The sequence below is a fragment of the Watersipora subatra genome, chromosome 6 (assembly GCF_963576615.1).
Source record: "Watersipora subatra chromosome 6, tzWatSuba1.1, whole genome shotgun sequence".
NCBI lineage: Eukaryota > Metazoa > Bryozoa > Gymnolaemata > Cheilostomatida > Watersiporidae > Watersipora > Watersipora subatra.
Genome location: NC_088713.1, coordinates 17081955 through 17097890, shown reverse-complemented (window position 1 = coordinate 17097890; position 15936 = coordinate 17081955). Strand labels below are relative to the sequence as shown.

The window sequence follows — 15936 nt, the reverse complement described above, 5'->3', positions numbered from 1 at the left end:
GGTTGGATACCTTTCTTAACAACTTGTGTGACTCAACCACTGACCTACTGATAATAAATCAGCACCCTAATGAACCATCGCTGCCTCTAGTATCCCCTGCCGATCTAAAGCAAGAACAAACCATCAGATAGATCAGAGCAAACCTATTCATATAATATAAAAATTTTATTTATTTTTTACAACACTCAGGCAATACCGAGCAATACACAAGCAGCGTGGTTCAGTGGTTAGGGTGCTGGCTTATGATCGGTAGGTCAGTGGTTTGAGTCACGTAAGGGCCATTGGCGATGTTAGGAAAGGCATCCAACCACAATTAGTACAATGCCAAATTTGGTCGGGTCGTCGGCGACCAAACCTGCTCCCCATCCGCACTTCAGCGTAGAGGAGGAGGGTGGCTAGTAACCCTGCGGGACTAAAAAAACCTGACAAAGAGGAGCTCCTCTGAGAGCCAACAGGCAGTTATCTAGAGATGGTGTCTCAATAAACCCACCCAACAGAAGGCGATGGCAAACCACTGTTGAAACCTGCCAAGGATAGTGATGGTTATAGGAAGTGTGGAGAACCATGATCGCCTATGTTTTCACAGGACATGGTATACAGAAGAAAATTGTCTGCATAAGTCTTACTGTTAAATTCCAAAAATCATTAAAACTTTTGACGAGTTTGAGCGAAAGTAAAAAAACTCGCCTGTAACAAAAACTGCGATTAAACAACTCAGCAAAATTTCACTCATTTAACAATGAAGTCATCACAAAAGAACTTTTAACTATGTATATTAATTATTCTAGGAGGGTTTTAGTTTCTTATGAACATTTGCAGCCATTTGTGTTTGTCAGCTTTGTGATAGTTGAGGATCTTTCGCTGAACAGAGGCAGCATTAATATTGTATTAGTATTCTATATTTATATTTTGTAGATTATAGCGCATATATATATAGATTATTAATGCATTAATAAAAAGGTGATTACAGGTATCTAAAGAGTTGGTCATAGACATTTAATTGCAGATATATTTATGTGCATAAATAAAATTTATGTTATGCAGGGCATCAGCGAGTGTGCGAATACCACAGATTCCAGAAAAGGAGACATGGCAGGTTGGCTGGATCCAGGCGTGCACAGATATGGTTTTCCTTAACACTTATGGGCCATACGGCGTGTCTAGTTGGGAATTCCCAGAATTGAAAACAGGTACAACATGAACACAATAAATTATCTTATAATATAATTTAATACAAGTTAAGGGTACTAAAAATAGTATAATATAGCGTAATGTAATATATATTATATTACAGCTTGACATAATATAATAAAATGTAATTAAAATAATGTATAATGTATTATAATAATGTATAATAAAGGTAAAGTCAAATAGTGATATAACACTAAGGATATACATGTAATAACATATATGTAATATACATGTATTAACATCTTAAAGTTAGTATAAAATAGTGTAATATAACATAATGCAACACAACATAATACAATAGAATATAAAAAACAATATAATACTATAAGATATTATATAATATGTCTTTTAAGCCCATCTCTAATGCAGTATTGGTGTTTGCAGGTGGATACATGATGATTAGTGATTCTGATGGTCGGAACTACCCTTGGTATGGTTCCCGTACAGAGGTACGTCTCTCTTGATATCGTCTGAAAAATATTTATTAAATAGTACTAGATTGACTTCATATTATGATTGAAGGCAGAGTCTACTACTTAAGAAAAACCTATTATTATCATTGTTATCATTGTTATTATTATTATTGCTATTATTGTTATTGTTAGTATTATTATCATTATTATTACTGTTACCAGAGTTTTTCTTCACAGTCGTGTTGTGGTAGGTGACTGGTTTTAGTCCGTGCTGAGTCCGGGCCTTTACAAAAGGCCAAAGGATCCAACATCTTCCTCAATTCCACTAAGAGAGGTCTTTTCTCAAAATGTGAGCTGTTCCTAAGATGGCTGTTTTCTGTATAGTCTCAAAAGACATGTTCACTTCCACCTCCGCCTATTATCATTATGATTATCATTATTATTATTATTATTATTGGATAGGTAGCTATATTTTAATCAGGAATAATGTTTAATCCCTCGGCGTACTTAGTCATGAGCAGGAGGGCAGGTCAAGGACAAACACAAATTATTGTTGCTTTGGTTAGCTAGTTTGATATCTACTTGTCTAACTAACAAAACTTTGGAGAAAATTTGTTTTACAATTATATTTTAAATAGCGGAAAAACACATTTTAAAATGAATATGATTATTGGGTTATTAGTTTCATATTTAATTTTGAAAGCACTTTTTGTTAGGAAATACAAGTCTACTGCAAGCTAATTTTTGTTAGTACAAGCGCTGTTATGCATATCACCATTTAAATGGGTTGAATTTGAACAAAATTTGAATCTTTTGCTACCCAATTAATGTTTTTATTCAGATGTAACTAAATAGTCTGTAAAATTTAATTTTTGATAATGGTGCAGTTAAGTTGTCATGACTTTTGAATCTCAAGGCCTATAAAAACAATTTTGGTCTTTAAAATTATTCAAAATAAAGTTTTACTTTAGTTAATGCCAGTCTACAAGTGCTCTGCGAAATAAAATCAAACACTTTCTATCCCTTTCCATACTAATTTGAGTAACATCTTAAGCGTCCTTTGATCAGAAAGAGTTATTATCATTATCATAAGCTATGGCATTATTATTATTATTATTAATATTATAGAAAACTGTTTTCACAACCAAGTGGTTAGTAGAAAGTGAGCCGGGCCTTAGCTTAAAGTCAAAGGATTATCACTTTAATGATTCTTTCTACTGAAGAGTTTTTTTTAGAATCTGGGCAGTTCCTAGTAGCCCTGTTTGATGAATTGTTTCAAAATATTTTTATTATTAGTAGTATTATTGATATTATTAAAAATAACATAATCATTGTCACTAGTATTATTAGTAAGTCAATAAACATCAGGAGTTCACAGAGCCATGATTTGCAAAACATCCGTATCTGTGATGGCTGGTCATTTAAAAAAAATTGTGATTAAATTTTAACAGTTTTGCATAGTGAAACTTGTCTCAGAATGGGCTGTAAGCATTCTGTATTTGATCAATGTGACCAGCAGATTGATTGCTTGTGTTTAAGTACAGATATAATGGCTTATTAATGAACTACTCACTTATCAGAAACGCTTTGACGACGCCTGCTAAAGCCGCACACAGCTTTTAATATTTATGAACTCGTGGTTAATATTACTTACATTTTATTTATTTATTTAAGTTTTTTGATCCTTTCACGGCCATCCATGTACAAATTTAGTTTTCGGTCTACTACTAGCCATTTTATTAAAAATTGCCGATTTTGCTGCATGATATGGATACAATGTTTTTCAATTTCAATCCCCATCCTAAAAAAAGTTTTGTAACATATTTTATGTTGCCAACATGTTAGCAAACAGACCTATGCAAAAGTTTTAATGTATCTATATCATTCACATTACTACAGCTATGTGAAACTATGGTTGCTACAAAGCTATTACGATCCTCTACAATGTTCGTTATTCTTACAAAACTATTACTTTCACCACCATCAGAGTCAGTGCTGCTACTTAGTGATAATGAAAGTGACATCACTTTCATTATCACCAATGAAAGTGATAATCAATTTCATTGGTGATAATGAAAGTGATGTCACTTTCATTATCGGAAAATTCAATTAATTCTAAATTTGAATCGACTATAATGTCATCAACGTAAGTAATTCTTCATTTTCTAACTAGGTATGTACTTAAGAAAGCCCTAATAACACTAAATAGTTTGAATGTCAAAAAAAAAGTTTGTTTTTGAGTTGGACATGCCCAAACAAAGAATTAAAGCTGCTTTACGAATTTGGGCTAATTTTATAGAAAATCTTTCGGAAAACACTGTCAATACCATAGAGATACTAAAGATCATTGGTTATGAATAATAAAACTAAGTAGCTACGCAATTACTTGGAAATCCGCAAAAATGCGCATATGGCAGTCGGCCATAGATTTCGCATAAATGCGCATCGGCAGTCGACCATGGATTTTGCATAACTGCGCATACGGTAGTGAAAGGGTTAGATGTTACAAAGACAGTGTATGCAAAACCTCGCATTTTAGCTTATGTACACATAAAGTATCGTATACCAAAACTTAAGAAGTATAACTTTCTGTCTGTAGGTCGTAACGGTCACCGGGCCCACTAAGAGTGAGCAGAACGTCACAGTCACTATGAATGACAACTTTTATCCACACATAACGTGGTCAGTGCCTCTGCGGAACCACAGAACACCTGCCCTCACCCACGTACGAAGGACTCAGGGATTCTACACTTGGCTCGTTGCCAAGTCGGTGGACACAAGTGAGATATCAATAACATCAGTGACCAATAGTATTTGCTATATACAAGTATATTTTACTTAGCACTTGCTTTCAAGATTTACAAAGTTTTTAAAACAGTTACTTTGGGATTTCTGAAGTGTTAGTAATTTTAATATAGTACTAGTGATGGATACTGGGACAATGGCAGTAACAACAGCAATGGAGGTGAAACTAGCAAAGAATATGGTGATTACAAATCCTGCAGTAATGGTAGTTGCTATGGTAATAACAGTTGGCATAGTAATAACAGTTGCCATGGTAGAGACAATTGCCATGGCAATGATAGTTGCCATGGCAATGACAGTTGACATTGTAATGACAGTTGTAATGGTAATAACAGTTGCTATGGCAATGATAGTTGCCATGGCGATGATAGTTGCTATGCTAATGACAGATGGAATGATAATAACAGCTGCTATGGCAATAACAGTTGTAATGGCAATGACAGTTGCAATTACATTGTATTGCAATGACATTACAAAAAGCTTGGGCAATGGAAATTGAAACCACGCTGGCAAAAACAAGGGCAAAGACTTGTAAACAATATCTTATTGGCTAGTATCTATTTATCACTTTATCAAACATAGTTTCTCATCAAGATCGTATATTTGGCTAGTTTTCTGATAGGCTCTTAAATGCATCGGATGCTTTCCAGGCTAATTATAAATGCTAACATTTTTTCTGATGATTTATTCGTCTATTGCTATTTATGGCTATTTCTTTCTAGTTTTCGTAGTCACCAAAGTGGTTATAGTAAAGCTCACTGAGTGGCTTTGGTAACTCTGCAAATGCAAAAAGTGGACTCATCAGTAGCAGAATTAGCCAATGAGATGCAAGCAATGCAAAGGAGCTCTGAACAAAACTGATACACTAAGCTGGTTGTTGATGTCATAAAAAATGTGAAAAGTGCATCCGTATCTGCATTACTACCCGTTGTCTTTACTATAATAAGATTCATGTCCGTCTGTTCATATGTTTGTCTGTCTGTCCAAAACCACGCTAAGAGCAGTAGGGAAAAAGATTGCTCCACACGGGAATCGGATACATATTTCAGATTTGAAGCTAAATTCATTACCACTACACCATTCCACCAGTTTTTCATGTCAAAGATTAATTGTGCACATACATATTACACGTGACGATCTCTCACAGCGCACTAGAGTAGTATAAAATATCAGCTCATATGATCATCATTTCTAGCTCATCTTTTGGCTGTTTTATTCTCCTTGTTTTGCATGAAATGTTTTGCAGACCAAATATACATACTGAAAACGATACGATGGACGATGCATTTAGAGATATCAGTTGATCCCTCCCAGCCACTTGGGCATCGAGCTCGTCTCCTCGGTACAGGTGAGATTTTTCAAAAATGAAACTTGTAAAAATCCAAATGAATTAAATTTAAAAATTGAATTTTTTTTAGTTTCCTGGTTTGCTTCACTACATATAACTTGTATAAGTTTATAGTGAAAATTATGGAAAATCTAAAAAAAGCTAACTTCGGATGTCTTATTTAACCTTATATTTTCATATTTCTCAGCTTAGTTTATAGAATGCTTCTCCTTGGAGTTATCTTATCACAACTGGTTTGCTTTACTAGTCATATAGACCACAGATATATAAATTTTAAACACCTGTGTGACAGAGGTCAGTAAACAGTGTAAGCATTCAAACATGGGCTGATACGGAAAGCGGTTTAAAGATGAAACGAGAAGTGCTTAGGCCTAAAAGACATCGTCTTACGAAAGTCGTCTCGCTTGACTTTAGTACATTACCACATTTTAAGAATACTGTATTCAAACAAGTTGTTGAAAGTGCAGAAACTTTGGCATCACATCTGTATCCCTAGTGCTGCGTTGGGAGTGGCAAGTGTATCCCTAGTGCTGCGTTGGGAGTGGCAAGTGAATCAGGCTTTAAATTATGGCAAAATAATATGAGAATATTATTTCAAAATTGTTTTTGGTTGCTTTTCATTGACTGTTGTCAGACACTCAAAGAAATTAACCCTTTGAACCCTGACCGTCCTTGTCATTGTATATCATTATCCCTGTGCGATTTGTTGAAGGATAGGAATTTTTATTAAATACATGTATATCTGAATATGCTCATAATCCAATGATATTTGGTAAAACACTGGTAAAAAAGTCCAGCAACACACAGCAAACATCACCAAATGGAAAAAAAATGTGTTTCACACTTCCAGTTGAAACCATAAAAATTTGTACAATTTTAAAAACGTCTAAAAAACTTTACGATAGCATCATATCGATCAAGCAAAAATTCATCTTTGTTTTATGAATCGAAATCATCTTCAAAATTATGTTTAGTATCCTATAACTCTTCATCTGCATCACAACTATCCATAACATACTAACAAACGAGGCATATCAATTTTTTTGCAAAGTCCCGGTAAAATTGTTATTATACTGAAGGATATAGATAGATAAAGATATTTGAAAACGATTAGAAACGGAAGCATATCTAACTACATGTATTTTTAATATAGATTTTTTTTCTAGCACCCTGTGCAAGAATTAATTTGAATGGTTTATGATGTTACTTAGAAACGGCATCTGTAAACAGAGCCATGTAGATGCCGGAACACCAGCCGTCAGGGTTAAATTCAGTTCAACATGTTTTTTCTTAATTAAATTTTTTGTCATATTTGATCATTGACTATTTTAGAACATTGAGTTTTCCTTTAAATTCAACCTACCATCTACGCTCCCTTTATTATTCGTGGTTAAAATTAGCAAAAAAACTCGCGTGTAATCTTTTCAAATTGTATACAGATATTAAAGCTTTCCTTTAATCAGTGCATAGGGTCGCCTTCATAAAACTTGGACCTTCTGAGAAAAGAAGAAAAATCTGTGTACGGTAGGCGCTCCTACAACGTAAATAATCTACTCCAGGAACGTTTACGATATAGGCAATTTACGTCATACTAACAGTAAAATACATGTAAATTGCCGAATCCATTCCAAGATCTTTTCAAACTCACCCCTTTGGCCATACAAAGATTACTTGACTTAATCTTCTAATTTGTGGGCTGTACAGTAATGCAGTATTATTGGTTTTCATCGACAACTTTTCTCCTTTTTCTGAACAAATATTACAGGCTTTATAGACCACATTTGCGGTAATTTTTACAATAAGTTGATGGGGAGTGCACATCTTCGACGTTTATTTACAACGATTTGCTTATTTTTCCTAAATAGCAAGCTCTAATCTGCAAAGTAAAACTAGTAACAAATATTTTATACACCTACAGTAAAGCAAACGAAATATTTTACTATAAAAAAGCGGTACTACTTACTCTTCGTCTATCTCTATCTAGGGGTTGAGGTTAGGATGAAAGAGAACTTTCAACGACGCTCCAACTTGTCACATTAAGATTAGTAAACCGACGCCGTAACACTTACACCAATCGATCGCCTTTGTATTTATGAATAATTGCGCCGCAGCTTTTCTGTTTTGTCGACACATAATATGTGTCGACTTATTAAAGCACATTCATTCAATGATTCTTAGTCAAATTATGTAAATAAACAAAGTTTTTTAAAATTACATTTGACGCTTTTTTTTTAATATGTACACAAATAATTGAATGTTTATATACAGCAAAAAAGAAAAATGCACATCTTCAGCTCGTTGTGGATCTTTAATTTGTCAGATTTGGCTGTAGCAGATCATGACCAAAATCATTTAGCCATTTCTGCATATATAGAGCTTTTGTATTTGTGATACCATAATTTTTTATTTTTCATAACATTCAAGTTTGTCATAGATCATCATAATATGACAATCTATCATGACGAACTTGAATTTTGCGAAAGTTATATATATAATAGATATAGCTTTATATGGGCGTCGTTTTTTTTTCTCACAAGTGCAGCGAGATTGATTAACATTCAAATAGAATTTGAGAGCTTGCCCGATTTGACACTTTACTTTATATGGAATTATTAACGTTGTTCAAAGCAAAAACTTCCCATAAACTCTTTCTATTATCTCGAATTTGGAATATAGAAGGTAGTCTTGAATTATAGGAGGTATACGTTATAGAAGCGTCTACTCAGCAGGAATGGCCAAATGATTTTGGTCATGATCTGCTACAGCCAAATCTGACAAATTAAAGATCCACAACAAGCTGAAGATGTGCATTTTTCTTTTTTGCCATTCAATTATTTGTGTACATATTAAAATAAAGCGTCAAATGCAATTTTAAAAAACTTTGTTTATATACATAATTTGACTAAAAATCACTGATTGAATGTGCTTTGACAAATATGTCTGATACCAATGAAAACAATCATGAATTTACAAGAATTCTAAAAAGGTTTACAGAAACTTTTTTTAAACCAATTTTTTAAAAAAATACTTCAAGAATATTGTTTAACAGCCAACTTGGAAGATCCACAAAAAAACTATACAGATCCGCATCTGGATCTAGATCCCCCATTTGGCAATAGCTAGTCTACCGTATTAATACAAAAGCGTGGGTGTTTGCTGTGTGTCACGGTTACAGGTGGAGATAAGTTTGTTATAAGCCTGAATCGTACTCTCTACATTCACCTAAGTAGACCAGCACTCTGACACTTAGGCCAATCGACCGTCTTTTGATGTTTCAGCATAACTGTGCAGATAGTTGCCTTTTGTATATCATCAACATACCTGATGATCGATCACTCTCGACACACTCGACTGCCAAGGTGCTGATGTGTTTCTTATTTGTAATGCTCTTCAGTAATTGAATAGGAAAAATTATGGTATCACAAATGTGACCCCGGCCGTCAGAATGTACAATCGTGCGGTAATTGGATTGTTCACAATAGCACGGTAAGCGTGCTTTACGCTATTGTAGGATTCACCGTCACTATTTTAGTAAACCGTGGTTTATAGTGCATTAAACCCTGCTCTTTCACGTGGTCCTGTTTATTTTTGTGTCTGACCAATCAAAAAGCCATAATTGCCATTTAACTATGCCCATATCGGTGGTTGCTATGGAATTTTTCATAACCCAAGATCATAAATATAGGCTCTAACTACGGGTGCGCGCATGTATGTGGCTATTTCCTGTTTTGATGCTTCAGGCTAGAACAAAATAAAACCATCGCAAAAATTACGGCTCGTTGCTGCTATTAATTTAGATGAGTATTTCTACTTATAATCTGAGTCAGCTGCCTCAGATCATAGTGAAAGCGATGATGAGCGAGGGTTGTGATAATAGGGCAACCTTAGAAATACAGCTTCTTACGCAATATGAGGCTGCTAACGATAATGCGAGTAATAACGGTCATCCTAATGAATTAAATCAAATTACTGCGTGTCAAAGATCAGCCTATCACTGCTGATAACATTCTTATTCTAGCTGTTGACATCAAACTAATAAATGGGTGCAAATGTAGGGAATTATGCGCTAGTTTTATGTCATCTGAACAATTAAGCCTCATTAGAACTGTGTATCAAAAATTACCAAAGGAAACATTGAATATGGTTGTGTTGGGACAAATTGTCACTAGCATAATAAACAAACCCCTCCAATGCACTACAATAAATCTCTGCAGCGTACTCGTGCTACACTGTGTGAGTGTTAAACTACATAAAAAGAGCTCTAGATTGAATGGTCACTTGATGGGTTGATATTTCCGCATCCTGATGCCCCCTGTTGTCACTTTTCATTGACCTTACCATGACCTTCTGTATAGGTAGACAAATCTGAATGCACTTCCAACCCTTTGTTAAGTTGTTGGACTGTCATTATATGCAGTCATAGCATTATAGCTTGATGAGAAGTGCCCAGTTTGAAGCATACCCTTTTAATGAAAAACTCATTTAGCCACATATATTGTTAACCTTGCCATGACCTTTGGGAGGTCAACCGTCAATCGAATTGGAATAAAAATGCAACCATCATTTTTTTCAGGGTTTCATTGTAGGTAATGCCAGGTTTCATCAATATAGGTTGAGATTAAGTGGTCGGTTGCTATGGCATTTTGATTTGTAAACAAATACCATGATTTACAGTTCATGAATCACCAACTTTATCCTGCTTAAACGCAAAACAACAGTTTTAGTTCATCACGAGACCTTCTCTACTAAATCTTGCATAACCTGGGCATAAATAATCCGATTTAAAAAATTTTAAATGCATTAAAATCCTCAGAATTTGCTGATTTCAATTCTTTAAATAACTCAAAAATGTGGTTTTAGCACGATTGTACATTCTGACTGCCTGGGTCACAAATACAAAAGCTATATATAGCTTTAATTTAGCTAACTTTTAGAAGCAGCGACCTCCAAGTTTTGTGCTTTTCAAAAACGTGTCAAGAATCTTCCTAGCGAACTCTTGATTATATTTTATATATATATTTGGTATATAATAATATATATTATTATATATATTATATATAATTATATACATGACAATATATAATATTTATATATATTATATATAATATTTATAGTTAATATATATTATATATAATAATATATAATATAATATATTTATATATATTATATAATATATATGTATATAATACATGTATATATAATATATATTATGTATATAATATATACAGTCAAACATGGATAACTCGAACTTCACGGGACCGAGCAAAAGTGTTCGAATTATCAGAGCATTCAAGTTATCAGAGCACTGTCACAAGTCCATGTATTTACTTATTTATTAGTAGATACATGTACATATGCAAGCTATAATATAAATCAAAAGCACAAATGGCTTGTTTCAAATTAAATGCTTCTAATGTAAAGTTTAAAACGTTTTTATCAAAAAGTATAGAGATTTTTCTATCACTTGAGATTGGTTTGTTGTTTGAGGTGATGTTATTGCCAGGACGTTTTTTTAGATTGACATTGGCAAAACTTGATCGTTGTTGAAATGCTCAAAAGAAAAGACATCTTTTTCTTTTGAGCGTTTTACCCACGATCAATTTTGCCGACTTTTCTTGAAGTTTATGCAACTTCAAGAAAAAGTTACCAAAGAAAAATCTCTTACTTTACCTGGGATTCGTTAAGAGCAACACTCCGAGGCAGTTCAATTAAAAGTTTTACGAGGTTTAACGGTACATTGTATATCACTCACGCTTTTTGAATGGATACTTGTTGAATGTACACACGTATTCTGTGTTTAGGTCAAACGATGAATAGTTTTTTTAGCTAAGACAACGTATACGTTTAATAAAAAACAATTTTAAGACGTTTTAAACATTCAACATTCCGACGTTGATTCAACACGGAATCAACGTCGGAAAACTATTCGTCACGGGCTAGCCGGGTCACGCACTCAAGGATTTTCGCCACGCACATACAAAACAACATGCTGTTTTTGTTTTGTATGTGCGTGGCGAATATCCTTGCGCGCGTGACCCGGCAAGCCCGTGCTATTAATCGTATAGCAGTATAAATCAAATTTGACCAAACCTTTAGAAAAGTCGTTGACAAAATTATTTTGCCGATGGTGGTAATAACAACGCTTATGAATTACGAAAAGATGAGGTTTACCTCTATGGCTTTGAATAAAGTGATTTTCTAAAGCGATAACAACCGTTTCGGTAGCCGTTGGGCAAAAAAACAGTTCGAATTAACAGTGTTGAGTTCGAGTTATCTATAGCAATTTATCAATACGTGGGAACGGACCAAAGAAACTGTTCGAATTAACCATGTTTTCGAGCTATCCGTGGCCGAGTTATCCATGTTTGACTGTATATATATTGTTATATATATCTAATTGTTTACTCTCAATGTGAAAAAAGGAAGAAGGCAGCGAAGACGGAAAATTAAAAAATGGGAAAAAAGTCAACATGAGTTTCTGAGCTTCATTAACAGTCAAGCGAAGACTAACATGAGCTGTCCATGACATGTATTGAAGAATGGCAACTAAACAAAGAATACACAACTGTGAAATTTTTATGGGACCTGCTAGTGAAATCTAATTTTTAATCTACATGGGTGAAGTTTTTAGCCTTTGCTAAAAGAGTAAGTATTTCACCTTAAATTTTGTTACATTCATCGCAGTAGGAAAGGTTATCAGGATTATGTTGTTGTAGGAATCCAGACGCAGCCTAGTATACTCAACTATAATGTAGAAATTGTTCCTTGTGCCCTCCAACCTCCAAATGCCAACTCTGCGCAGAATCTCATATGGTATCCAGCCATGGGTAGTGCCCCGCCTGCGGTGAGTTCAACACTGACACTATCAACAGCGTATAAAAAGTATCTGAGTCCATTTTGAGTTTTTCTTAATGTAGTTGTGGTGAGCACTCTTGACTGCCAAATGGCAGATCAGTGGTTCCAGCCCTCCTACGGCATGCCAAACAGGGCATCCAATATTACTCTACATTGTTGCTCAGACCAACCAGTTCCCCTATCTTTGATAGTGTGTGAACCCCAAAATCAGCTGTGACCAGACTTCAAATATATTCCAAAACTATTTTACATAAAGCCAAGGCTAAAACATTTCAATGAGAGAGCAGCTGCTGAAAATTTTGTTTTGGAAACATGATAAAAATAACTAAATCAACATCAAAATAGTAATTTTTATTCTCTTTTAGTTCTTTCTGATTTCCGTAAACTTGTTGCATATTTCGGAGTTATCTTTCTGTACAAACCTTTATTAGTAGCACATAATATATATATACATTATGCAGGTCATCGTTCCAGCCAAGTGGAATCCAGATGAGAAAAAAGAGAAGGAAAACGCCGAACTTTAACAAGTGGAGACAACCCAACATTAATAAAAAACAGCGCCAAGCGTTACAAACTTTATTCTTTTTAAATGATATACTTACGAGACGGAAAGATCTAGAAAGACAGACTAAGATAATCTATCCGTATCTTGACGTATATCAATTAGCCAATAAAAGTGCTTTAATCGTTTGTTGCCACTCTCAATCGGGTATCAGTTGTTGACAAATACAATAAAGCAATTACTTGTTATTTTGTGCTATCGCCATCCTATGTTAGGCATGTTCCTGTATCGTTACACACACCGTAGCCATTTGGTTGTGCATCCTATGTTAGGCATGTTCCTGTATCGTTACATACACCGTAGCCATGTGGCTGTGGTGGTGCATCCTATGTTAGGCATGTTCCTGTATTGTTACACACACCGTAGCCATGTGGTTGTGGTGGTGCAATTCTATATTTATTAAGCTCAACTTATGGTTCTCAAATTTTTCTCTTTCATTTTCGCCATATTTTTTATTGCATGGTTTCGATATGGTGCTCAGGACACACAACTGTCTCGTTTCATCATGAATTATTTAATATTATTTTGGTATTAGACCAATTGTTTTTGCTCTCTGTGATGGTGTCATAGGATTTTAAGCCAAATTTATGATTTATATTTATTTTAAGCAAAAACACAAGTGCCATGATTTAGTTTGAAACCGTATCGTCTGCTGAAGCTTGTCTGCCTTACTCTACTTTATGTAGTTGATAGTAAAATACACAAGGTAGACCGCACCCTGTCCTCTATTGTCCTTTGATCGACTACCATGAAAATATTCAGCTAAGTTCCTCACAGTGATATCCTCAGGTACCTCAAAGTAATAGCCTCAGGTACGTCAGTGTAGTAACTTTGAGATATGGAATTGCAGAAAACTAGTTAAAAGTGTTACCAAAATACTTGATGAATAAAAGCCTATGCTAACAGCTGACTTTAGCTTATAAATTGAGTTGTCTTTCCGTACAAACTTTTACGAGTTGTAGATACTATAACACATGCGCTACACAGCGTATTGTCATAACCAGCTGGGATCCGGAGGAAAAAAAGAGAAATAAAACTGCTAATATTAACAAGTGGAGACAATCTAGCACTAAAAAAAACAAAACATTACAAACTTCTTTTTTCAAATGGTATACCGACAAGACAAACATAACTAGTTACTGAAATGATAGGGCTAGTCATCTCAGAGTGATATCCTTAATAAAGTTGGTGAAACTGTATTTGTGTATTTATCTTTCGTTTGCCATGATGAAAATGCACAAAACATGCAAAACTTTTGTGAGTCAGCATGCTTTCTGGTTGAATGTTTACCAAAATACCAATGTTAGCATAAAAATGGTTTATAGTATTTGATATGCTTAAAATGATAATTGTCAAACGAAGTAAATGAAGAATTATATAAATATATGAAATTATCACGGCTGGCTGGTTCTAGCGTGAAAACGTGGTTGGATATTAATGCATCGCTTAAAAAATTTAATGGTTGAGGGCCAAGTCTGGGAGAAAGTCGAAGAACCGCTGGTGATACTTATGGCAGGTATAAGAAGCTGACTGCTGCCAAATTTATTGAAAATAATTAGAAATAGTATATGAGAGAAAATATTGAAGCTAAAAAAAGTGTGACAATTAGAGCGCTATAAATAGACTAGTTGTGGAAAGAAATCCTGCACAACTCTATGGATAACTTAAACAGGAATTATTCTCAATTTATTTATGGAAAAGGATATTTACAGTGGCATTTGCTAAGAAGACAGTAACCATAGGAATCAGGTAAATTCTGAAAATATACTAACAAAAAGCCACCGTATGTAAATGCATGTACATATTACATGTAAATGGCTAAAAATATCATGTAGTAATCGGTACTATCAATACTAATCTAAGTCCTGCTAGTAACTACTTGCCATCAACTGTCAGACTACCTGCCATCAACTGTCAGACTACATGCCATCAACTGTCAGACTACCCGCCATCAACTGCCAAGTCAGTTTAAAATATTCATATGAAAAACTACGGTACAATACTCGATTTCGATATAAATTTCGTGTCATTAATAAATGCTGATGAATGGACCAAGCGTACATCCAACAAGTCAATATGTATTGCACTTTCTATCCAGGGCATATTGTAGGCTTCAATAGCCAACCTTAGTTTTACTGATTTTATAACCCTAGTGCCTGAGCCTTTTTCTGAGTTTACGCTGACGCCTCCTTTTTTTCTTATCAGGAGATGTGGGCTCTAGGAGTGGCGGGGTGAAGCAGGTAGAGTTATCCGGAATTGTCTCCACTATAAGCTAGAAGCGCAAAAAAGGGTAAGATATAAGCAATATCAAGGCAAATTTTCAATGGTCGTGAAGAATTTAGAAATGTGTAGAAATGGAAATGTTAGATCGGAAGAAATACTTAAATGAACAGCCAGGGAAAGCAGCGGACTTGACCAAGTCTGTAGGCTAAATACTTCTCTTTGCGAAAAAATAATGCTACCACCCATATACCGACTGAGCAAGCCTTCAGTCTCTAAATATTTCGGAAGACGTATCTAAACTTGACATGTTGTTGCAGGTACTCTACAGATCAATGTTCTGGCATGCAATGCCTCTGCTCACATTGTAATCATGCACTAACCTGGATGTTAGCCACAGCGGCGACTAGTTCAGTCAGTGAGTTGGCCTGCGTTTGTCCCATAAGCCTCTGGAGGCTACTGAACTCTGTCAGGGTTTTCAACTGTTAGGATGGAAGAAAAGATGAGTATTACTAGCATTGACGGAGAGATGTGGCATACAG

The 15936-nt window shown here is 34.8% G+C and overlaps 2 protein-coding genes across 3 annotated transcripts in view; one reads left to right on the top strand and one right to left on the bottom strand.

Moving 5' to 3' along the window:
• LOC137398492 (protein FAM78B-like) overlaps positions 1-13890 on the top strand; it is an 84710-nt gene extending 70820 nt beyond the window's left edge. For both annotated transcript variants that reach the window (XM_068084606.1, XM_068084607.1), the window contains 6 exons: positions 1045-1190; positions 1576-1640; positions 4204-4384; positions 5656-5757; positions 12474-12601; positions 13074-13890. In XM_068084606.1, the coding sequence (XP_067940707.1) occupies positions 1045-1190; positions 1576-1640; positions 4204-4384; positions 5656-5757; positions 12474-12601; positions 13074-13136 (685 nt within the window). In that variant the 3' untranslated portion in view covers positions 13137-13890. The remainder of the gene's footprint in view (positions 1-1044; positions 1191-1575; positions 1641-4203; positions 4385-5655; positions 5758-12473; positions 12602-13073) is intronic.
• Positions 13891-14678: 788 nt separating this feature from the next.
• LOC137398917 (laminin subunit gamma-1-like) overlaps positions 14679-15936 on the bottom strand; it is a 67834-nt gene continuing 66576 nt past the window's right edge. The window contains exons 32-33 of the mRNA XM_068085085.1: positions 15778-15876; positions 14679-15446 (exon numbers count right to left, since the gene is read on the bottom strand). Of these exons, the coding sequence (XP_067941186.1) occupies positions 15324-15446; positions 15778-15876 (222 nt within the window). The 3' untranslated portion in view covers positions 14679-15323. The remainder of the gene's footprint in view (positions 15447-15777; positions 15877-15936) is intronic.